The sequence below is a fragment of the Mesoplodon bidens genome, assembly GCF_964165515.1.
Source record: "Mesoplodon bidens genome assembly, chromosome: 18".
NCBI lineage: Eukaryota > Metazoa > Chordata > Mammalia > Artiodactyla > Ziphiidae > Mesoplodon > Mesoplodon bidens.
In genome coordinates this window covers 58268834-58278382 of record NC_138175.1, presented here as the reverse complement: position 1 = coordinate 58278382, position 9549 = coordinate 58268834, and the positions used below count along the sequence as shown (strand labels likewise).

Sequence of the window (9549 nt, the reverse complement as noted above, 5' to 3'; positions counted from 1 at the left end):
GACTGACTACCTGGGAGACGGAGGACTCATGAAGGTTGAGCCGAGATGGAGCAGGGCCACTAGAAAGCACAGCAGGGATCGTTTCTAAGGAAGGCAAGAAAGGAGGGAAATGTATCTGTGCATCGATTTATATCCTAGGCCACTCTCCTTGCTCACTGGGCTCTGCTCACCCTGCCCCTCCCACTCACCAAGCTGACCCACTACCTGGAACATGCTTCCCTAGATCTCAGCCGGCTGGCTCCTCCCCAGCACTCAGTGCAAATATCTTCTCCTCAGAGAGGGGTTCTTCTGACCACCCAGTGGAACAAAGCTGCCCCCTCCAGTTCCCCTCTGTCACAGCACCTTCTAGGAAACTCAGGTGATTGCTAGTTTATCCCCTGCACTCCCACTAGAGGGCATGCTCCAAGAGCACAAGGAGCTCCCCTGCTGCAGCCCTGCTGTACCCCAGCCTGTCACACTGGGGTCACGTAGAGTTGGTGCAGGGTGTGAATATATAAGGCTTGCTCTGGGCACTGGAGTCCCAGGGAGAGATCAAGCATCTTCTTGCTCCCAGAGGGGCTCACAGTCTGCTGCATTGGTCTGAAACCTACAGCCTGAGGGTGACTCCAGCCTCCACCCCTTTTTATAGTTTTAAAAAACTGAGGTAAAATCCACATGACATAAACTTCACCATTTAACCATTTTAATGAATCCAGAATCCATCATAGAGCAGTTACTCAATTAAAATGTATTGACTGCATTTCTCAATAAGTTCAGCATAGAATTATCATATGACACAGACTTTCTACTCCTAGGTGTGTGTACCCCAAAGAACTGGAAACAGGTGTTCAAACAAAAATTTGTACACAGATGTTCATAGCAGCACTTGTAACAATAGTCAAAAGGTGGAAACAACTCAAATGTCCTTCAACTGAAGAATGGATAAACAAAAGTGGCATATCCATGCAAAGGAATACTATTCAGCCATGTAAAAGAATGAAGTGTTGTTACATGCTACAACCTGGATGGACTTTGAAAACATTATGTGACGTGAATGAAGCCAGACACAAAAGGCCACACAGTATATGATTCCACTCATATGAAATGTCCAGAACAGCTAAATCCAGAGAGAGAGAGAGAGAGAGAGAGAGAGAGAGAATATTTTTCAACCATAAAAAGAATGAAATTTTGCCATGTGCAACAACATGGATGGATCTGGAGGGTATGATAGTGGAATAAGTCAGACAGAGAAAGACAAATACTGTGTGTTATCACTCATATGTGGAATCTAAAAAATAAAACAAATGAATGCATGTAACAAAACAGGAACAGACTCACAGATTTAAAAAAGAAACGAGTGGTTACCACTGGGGAGAAGGGCAGATAGGGGCAAGGGATTAAGAGTTACAAATGACCATGTGTAAAATAAATAAGCTACAAGGATATATTGTACAGCACAGGGAGTATAACCATTATTTTATAATAACTTTAAATGGAGTAAAATCTATAAAAATTTTGAATCATTATGTCGTACACTTGAAACTAATGTAATAGTAATCAACTATACCTCAATACAAGTTATAAAAATATGTAAAATCATAATTTAGTCTAATAAAATAGCATAATAAATAAAACAGGTTATAATCTAATTGGAAGATTATCATATAGTAAGCACAACTTGATCTCTATATAATACTTTGGGGTCAATAATAATGATCTGTATAATAAAATATTTCATTTTATTATTTATAATATATTTATATATTATAAATAATAATAAAATAAATAATAAATAATAATAAATATAAACTAATAAATAATAATATAATAATAATATGTTTCAATATAATATAATATTTCTTTATAAATTTACTTATTTTTTTATTTTTTCGGGGGCTGCATTGGGTCTTCTTTGCTGCACACGGGCTTTATCTAGTTGGCGAGCGGGAGCTACTCTTCATTGCGGTGTGTGGGCTTCTCTTTGCAGTGGCTTCTCTTGTTGTGGAGCATGGGCTCTAGGAGCACGGGCTTCAGTAGTTATGGCATGCGGGCTCAGTAGCTGTGGTGCATGGGCTTGGCGGCTCCAAGGCGTGAAGGATCTTCCCAGACCAGGACTTGAACCCATGTCCCCTGCATTGGCAGGCAGATTCTTAACCACTGCGCCACCAGGGAAGTCCAACAATAACATTTAAATATACCATTCTAGTAAAAGAAAAAAATGGCAGGTCATGTGAATTATCAAATGAAGGATCAAATTCATTCCCACACTAACAGCAGAAAGATTTATTTTTTTTTCAACAGATACTCATTCCTTGAAACATCAGTTAGCAAAACATTTCCTCATTTGAAGAATTGTTTATTTTACTTTATTTTTCCATTTTATTTTTTATTGAAGTACAGTTGACTTACAATATTACATTAGTTTCAGATATACAAAGTAGTAATTCGATATTTTTATAGAATATACTACATACTTTATTATAAAATATTAACTGTACTCCCTGTGCTGTATATTACATCCTTGTAACTTAGTTTATACCTACTAGTTTGTACCAATTAAATCCCTTCATCTATCTTGCCCATCCCTCTTCTTTCTCCCCACTGGTATCACTAGTTTGTTCTGATTCTGTGAGACTGTTTTGTTATATTGTCCCTTTTTTTACTTTTTAGATTCCATTGGTTATTTTATTTTATTATTATTATTATTATTGGCCATGTCATGCAGCATGTGGGATCTTAGTTCCCCGACTAGGGACCAAACCTGTGTCCCCTGCATTGGGAGCATGGTGTCTTAACCACTGGGCCACCAGGGAAGTCCTGGTTATTGTATTTTATTTTATTTTAATTTTTTGGACATTTTAAATTATTTTTAATACAATTTTTAAAGGTTACACTCCATTTACAGTTATTACAAAATATTGGTTATATTCAGCACTATTCACAATAACCAACACATGGAAACAACCTAAATGCCCATCGACAGATGAATGGATAAAGAAGATGTGGTACATATATACAATGGAATACTACTCAGCCATAAAAAAGAATAAAATAATGCCATTTGCCACTACATGGATGGACGTAGAGATTGTCATACTGAGTGAAATAAGACAGAAAGAGAAAGACAAATACCATATGATATCACTTATATGTGGAATCTAAAATAAGACACAAATGAACACATCTATGAAATGGAAACAGACTCACAGACACAGAGATCAGACTTATGGTTTGCCAAGGGGGAAGGAGGTGGGGGAGGGATGGATTGAGAGTTTGGGATTAGCAGATGCAAACTATTATCTATAGGATGGATAAACAACAAGGTCTTACTGTAGAGCACAGGGAACTATATTCAATATCCTGTGACAAACCATAATGAAAAGATTATGAAAAAGAATGTATGACTGAATCACTGTGCTGTCCAGCAGAAATTAACACAACTTTGTAAATAAACTATACTTCAATTAAAAAAAAAGCAACCATAGGCAACAATTTTGAGATTCTAACCAGCAAAGAGGTACACTTCAAAATGATGGCCTTGTATTTGTGCCTCTGGAGGCAAAAAGTACAACATCCAGTTTGGCAAGAATGTAGGAAAATGATGACCCTGCTCTCTGCTGGCTGGATTGTGAAGTGTTAGTTTCCTGGCAGGTATTGTATCTGGTAAAATATACTAAATGTTGTATGAATGTGCACGTGTCTTGACCCAACAATTTACAATTATCGAAATCAGAGAAATGTTCCAAACTTGCTAAGAAGAGTTAATTGTCACTTATTTATTGTTACATTAAATTAATGACAATGGCTAAATATTCCCTATCTTTAAAAAATAATAAATATATATATTATATATAATATATATAATATATATATAATATATATATATATATAGGCTATATTCCCAGTGTTGTACACTACATCCTTGCAGCCTAATTTACACCCAAAATTTTGTACCTCCTACTCCCCCACCCATATATTGCCCATCCCTGCCCTCTCCTGACTGGTCACCACTAGTTTTTTCTCTATATCTGTGAGTCTGCTTCCTGTTCGTTATATTAGTTTGTTGTATTTTTTAGATTCCACATATAAGTGACATCATATGATATTTGTCTTTCTCTGTCTCACTTACTTCACTCAGTATGACAATCTCTAGGTCCATCCATGTTGCTACAAATGGCATCATTTCATTCTTTTTATGGCTGAGTAATATTCCATTGTATATACATACCACACCTTCTTTATCCATTTGTCTGTTGATGGACATGGGTTGCATCCGTGTCTTGGCTATTGTAAATAATGTTGCTATGAACCTTGGGGTGCTTGTATATTTCTGAATTAGTGTTTTGGGGTTCACTTGGGTGACAAGTTCTTCTCATCTCACAGAAGAGTTCAACAATCAACCATAGTTAATATGAGGATCCAGGGAGGTCAGTTGTTTTCCCAAGGTCTCCAAGTTAGCTCGGAGAATAGAAAGTTGAATAGAAAGCCAAACCTTTCTGAAACCCACTTCTATCTGTCCTGATTTCTAAGTATTCTCTTTAGACATTCCCACTTGGGACTTACCCCACAGAGCCCTCTTGACCTCAGTGTCCTCAAGTCACGGACTTGCTCTCAAACTGTGCCAGGAGATGAAATGTCTCTATATATATGAAGCTGGGGGAAATTCCAGGGGTCCCTGACTGTTACCCAGTAAGCAGAGTGATTGGGTTAATGTTGTGGAACGAACCATTTTGGATAATCCAGGTGGATTCAATTTTCCATGGAAACTTCATCAGGAGAAACCATGATTTATTCAAGAGGATTCCATATTGGTTTTGCGGTCGACTTCTTTATGGTACTTTATTTATTCTAGACTTTTATGGATTGCTTTTTTGGGGGGTGGGTGGGAAATGGATTGGTATTCCTGTCTTAGTGGATTATTTTCTCATTTGCCTGAAGTGTTCCAGGGGGAAAAAGAATAGAGATCTGATACTTGGGGGGTTACCTAACTATTTTGTCTCATGTAAATAAGGCTTAGGGGCTTCCCTGGTGGTGCGGTGGTTGGGAGTCCGCCTGCCGATGCGGGGGACGCAGGTTCGTGCCCCAGTCCGGGAGGATCCCACATGCCGCGGAGCGGCTGGGCCCATGAGCCACAATGACGGAGCCTGCACTCTAGAGCCAGCAAGCCACAACTACTGAAGCCTGCGTGCCTAGAGACTGTGCTCCACAACAAGAGAAGCCACCGCAATGAGAAGCCCTCACACCACAATGAAGAGTAGCCCCTGCTCGCTGCAGTGAGAGGAAGCCCACATGCAGCAACAAAGGCCCAATGCAGCCAAAATAAATAAATAAAATTAATAAAAAGTTTTTTTTAATTTTTTAAAGACTTTTTTTTCTAATATCAGCTGATGAGCTCAACTGTAAGAATCTATTTCTGAGTAGGCATTTAGAAAACCAGAGGTTGAACACCAGTAGGGAAAAAGAATGATGCCTATCAATTTAGGAAGCCTTCCATTTTCTAAACACCTAAGGAAGCAATATCTGAACAAGTATAGAGGAAACATATTTCAACATAATAAAGGCCACATAGACAAGAACACAGCTATTATCTACTCCACGTAGAAGTCTTGGAGGAGGAAATACACAGAACACTCTTTGACAGAAAAGTGTTTGTTTATTTGAAATTTAAATTTCACTGGTTATCCTGTATTTAATCTGGCCACCCTACATGGAGCATCCTATTTTACAGTGAAATCATGCCTAACAGGAAGACAATCAACAGCAGCCTCATTTCACGATGAAGTACTGAAAACCAATGAAACATGACTTCATTGGAAGAAGAACACAAAGCAAAAGCTTATCAGAAAAGCATAGACTACACTAAAGTAGAAAACAAAATCCAAAGGGAACTATAAGTTATCACTCAAGGATCCTCCTAATTCACGTGAATGGAACCCCATTAGGTTCCAGTATAATCCTAAATTCTTCAAATGTCATCATTTCTTTTTTTTCTTTTTTTTTTTTTTTGCACGGTACACGGGCCTCTCACTATTGTGGCCTCTCCCGTTGTGGGGCACAGGCTCTGGACACACAGGCCCAGCAGCCATGGCTCACGGGCCCAGCCGCTCCACGGCATGTGGGATCTTCCCAGACCGGGGCACGAACCCGTGTCCCCTGCATTGGCAGGCGGACTCTCAACCACTGCGCCACCAGGGAAGCCCAAATGTCATCATTTCTTGATATTACATGAGTAACATATTATCCTGAATTTCCTTCTTGGATCAGAAGGCACTGGCATCTGAGGGCAGGGACTGGGGTGAGTTATTTGGAATGTATTTTCTGGTGGCGTTTGAAGGTCCCCAGCTGACAGAAGGCACTGTGACACTCGGGACACACGTAGGGTTTGAGCCCAGAGTGGGTGCGTTGGTGAACATTGAGGTTCCCTTTGTGGCTGAAGGCTTTGTCACAGTGCTCACATCGGAAAGGCTTCTCCTTGGTGTGGGTCCTCTGGTGAGCACGCAGCGTCGAGTCGTGGGTGAACTTCTTGGGGCAGAGATCACAGCAGTATGGCTTCTTGCCTGTGTGGATCCGCTCGTGAGCTCGCAGGTCCGAAGCCTGCTTGAACCCTTTGGCACACGTGTTGCATCGAAAAGGTCTCTCTCCTGTGTGTGTCCTCTCGTGAAGGGTAAGCTGAGATGGATAAGGAAATCTCTTCTTGCATTCCCTACATTCATAGGGTGCCCATGCCCGGGCTTCTTTTCTCTCAGGAAGAATGTTGGGTCCCACCGTGCTAGGTGAATCAATGAAAGGTGACCCAAGTTGTCCTGAGAATTCTCCTTTGTCCAAAGATGTGGCTGCTTCTTGATGTACTTCTTGGAAACTGGGACTGTTGGCCCATTTCCTTTTGAAACTTCTTAGACCCCTCAGAGAACCTTTTCTGTATCCACACTTAGTAGAAACTTCTCCCTCTGGAACACAAGAGGAAAACGCTCAGCATCCACATTTGAAATATGAATTCCTTCTTGGGGATTCTTCCCACCCTCTGCCCTCTCAGAATGTTCTGAAAAAAGAGATTCAGCACACAGCATTTAACAAGGAACATTTTCCGTGGTGCCAACCTCATTGAAACCCAGCGCTGATGTGGCAGAGAACTTCCCATCAACTAAACTACCTAAGAGTCTAGATTATGACACACTCTGGAAAGGGGATGATAGAGAAGGTTTGTTTGGAGAACCAACTCCCCACCCCTGCCCAAGGGATGGTAATGCTGGGTACCCAGCCCCAAACCACCATAGGAAGGGAGTTACTAACTCCTCTGAATTCCAAGTTTCCAGACTCACCAGGACCTTTCAGAGGTTCAGGCTCTTGAGATTGATGGGTTCTTGTCTCTTCCATGTCTTCCATCAGGTCTTTCTCCAAGTTCTCCTTGGATGTCAGACCCTCCATTTCACCTGTTTCAGGAAAGGTCTCTGGCAGGAGACCATTCTGGTCCTGACAAGGAGCAACCAAGCGGAGTCAATAACCCATCTACCTTAGTCCATGGAAAGCTCTGTTTCCTCTTTCCCCATCCCTGTCATATCATGATCTAAGACTCCAACTTTCTTAATATCAGTTTGGGCGATATGCCCTGACTTCTGGGCCACCCCCATCACCCCAGTTGATAATCATCTCCTGATACCTAAGTCTGTCCTTGATCTCTACTGGCCACATCTTGCAATCAAGTCTGGATACCACAGTTGGCACTCTGAATTCTCAATGCATACAACTCTCTGTGTCATCCCAATACTCCCTGCCCCTGACTCTGGAGGCAAAGGACCCTGGGTACATTCTCCCAAGTTCATCACTTTTTCCTACTTTGTTTGAATTCGTCCTTCTTATGGTGGTTACGCAGTACATGGTAAGATGATGAGCAGCATCCCTGGTCTCTACTCACTAGAAATCAATAGCATCCCCTCCCCCACACCCAACCCCATTTGGACAAATCAGCTGTCTCCAGACATTCTCCAGTGTCCTCTAGGAGGAAAAATGAGTCGAATTGGGAACCACTCCTTCAACTCCAAGGGTTGACCATATTATGAACTATGAAGTGCCTCTGAGGAAAGCAACCATGTGGAAATCAGCTGTCAGTGCATTTACCCGCGGCAAACTGACCTAGCACCATTCCACTGAGGCAGGATTCCTTTCTCCCCACTCTTAAAACTACACGTATTCATGGCAAAGGGACAAAGATGGATGAGTCTTCATTCTCACGCAAGCTGGAAAATGTCTAGGAACTGAAGGCATCCATGAAAATCCCTGAAGCCAATGGGTCCATTCCTGTCCTTTGCCAAAACTCCCAATTACTCTAGCAGCAATGTCCACCTGAACCTCTTCTAAGTTCTCCCGGACTCTCTCCAGAGACCAGGGCATCACACACTCACCTGCCCCCTTGACAGGTCCTTGGCTCCTGCCAGAATATGCAGCTCTTGTCTTTTCTGCTGGCCGTTCTCTGGAGGTATCTCACTCACAGGGGATCGGGGTTCCCTGCATTGGCCTCTCTCATTGTTCATGTCACTGGCCTCAGATTCAACCGTCTCAACTTCTGAGCTTCGCACAAGAAATTCCTGTCCTTGTATGCGGACTATGGTCTGTGAGGGAAAAAACTCAATCGAGATCAGTCTCCTATATGACCTGGAAAGCAGCTCTCAAGGCATCCAATGGCATCGTACCATACAAGCACACTTTTTTTTGTTTAAAAGATCTACATCCCTCAAGTTGGGACAGCCAAAAATAACTCCCAACGATGCCCAAAGAAACCTCTCACCCATTTGAAAATTACTGATTTAGAGTCAACCACTCAGGTCCTATCTTGTTCAACCCCCAGCTTGCAGGTCCCATCCCATCTCTCCCTTTCCCATACCAATCCCAAGGTTCCTACTCACACACTTCTTGGGTTTCTGCTTATTTCTTAGCATGTCCTCCAAGGCTTTGCAACTCTGCACCCCCGTTTCCTTGACTAAGACCTGGCACTCCAGCGGCATGCAGATCATAAACTGCTCCAGCACCAGCTTGTCCATCATCTGCTCCTTGGTGTGAAGATCTGGCCTCAACCACAGATGGCAGAGCTCACGGAGTCTCCTCAGATCCTGGACGGGGTCGGATTCCTCTGAGCTCATAAATGTTCTGAAGTGAATATGCCACGTTTCCTGGTCACAGTCTGGTTTTTCCACAAGTGTATCTTGGTGTGGCACAGACACTGGTGACTCTGATCCAGGGCTTTCGGGGAGTTTTCCTCGACCCCAGAAAAATGTCTGGTCCTCAGCCATGTTGACGGAGGAATTTTCCAATAGGACTCTGAGGAAACACTTGTAGAGCTGGTGTCAATTGAACTCTGTGGAAAGGGATTTCCTCTGCTTCTTCTCAGCAGTAGAGTCACTGTTCAGAAGGCTGGGGTAAAAAAAAAAAAAAAAGAAAAGAAAAGGAAAGGAAAAGAATGAACCAGATGAGTTTCATTTTATTCCACCCTTCCCTCTCCCATACATCCCACATCCAAATATTGGGCATTACTACCCCACTGGTTCAATATTTCATACCGCAGACAATAATCCACTC

The 9549-nt window shown here is 42.1% G+C and overlaps 1 protein-coding gene across 1 annotated transcript; it reads right to left on the bottom strand.

Annotated features, from left to right (window-relative positions):
• Positions 1 to 6226: 6226 nt before the first annotated feature.
• On the bottom strand, positions 6227 to 7428 carry LOC308606457 (zinc finger and SCAN domain-containing protein 5A-like). Its single transcript, XM_081217377.1, has 2 exons — positions 7299 to 7428; positions 6227 to 6926 (listed from the first exon to the last, which is right to left on the bottom strand). The coding sequence occupies exons 1-2, from the start codon at positions 7402 to 7404 to the stop codon at positions 6280 to 6282; spliced, it is 753 nt and encodes a 250-aa protein (XP_081073503.1). The 5' UTR covers positions 7405 to 7428; the 3' UTR covers positions 6227 to 6279.
• Between the last annotated feature and the right edge of the window lie 2121 nt (positions 7429 to 9549).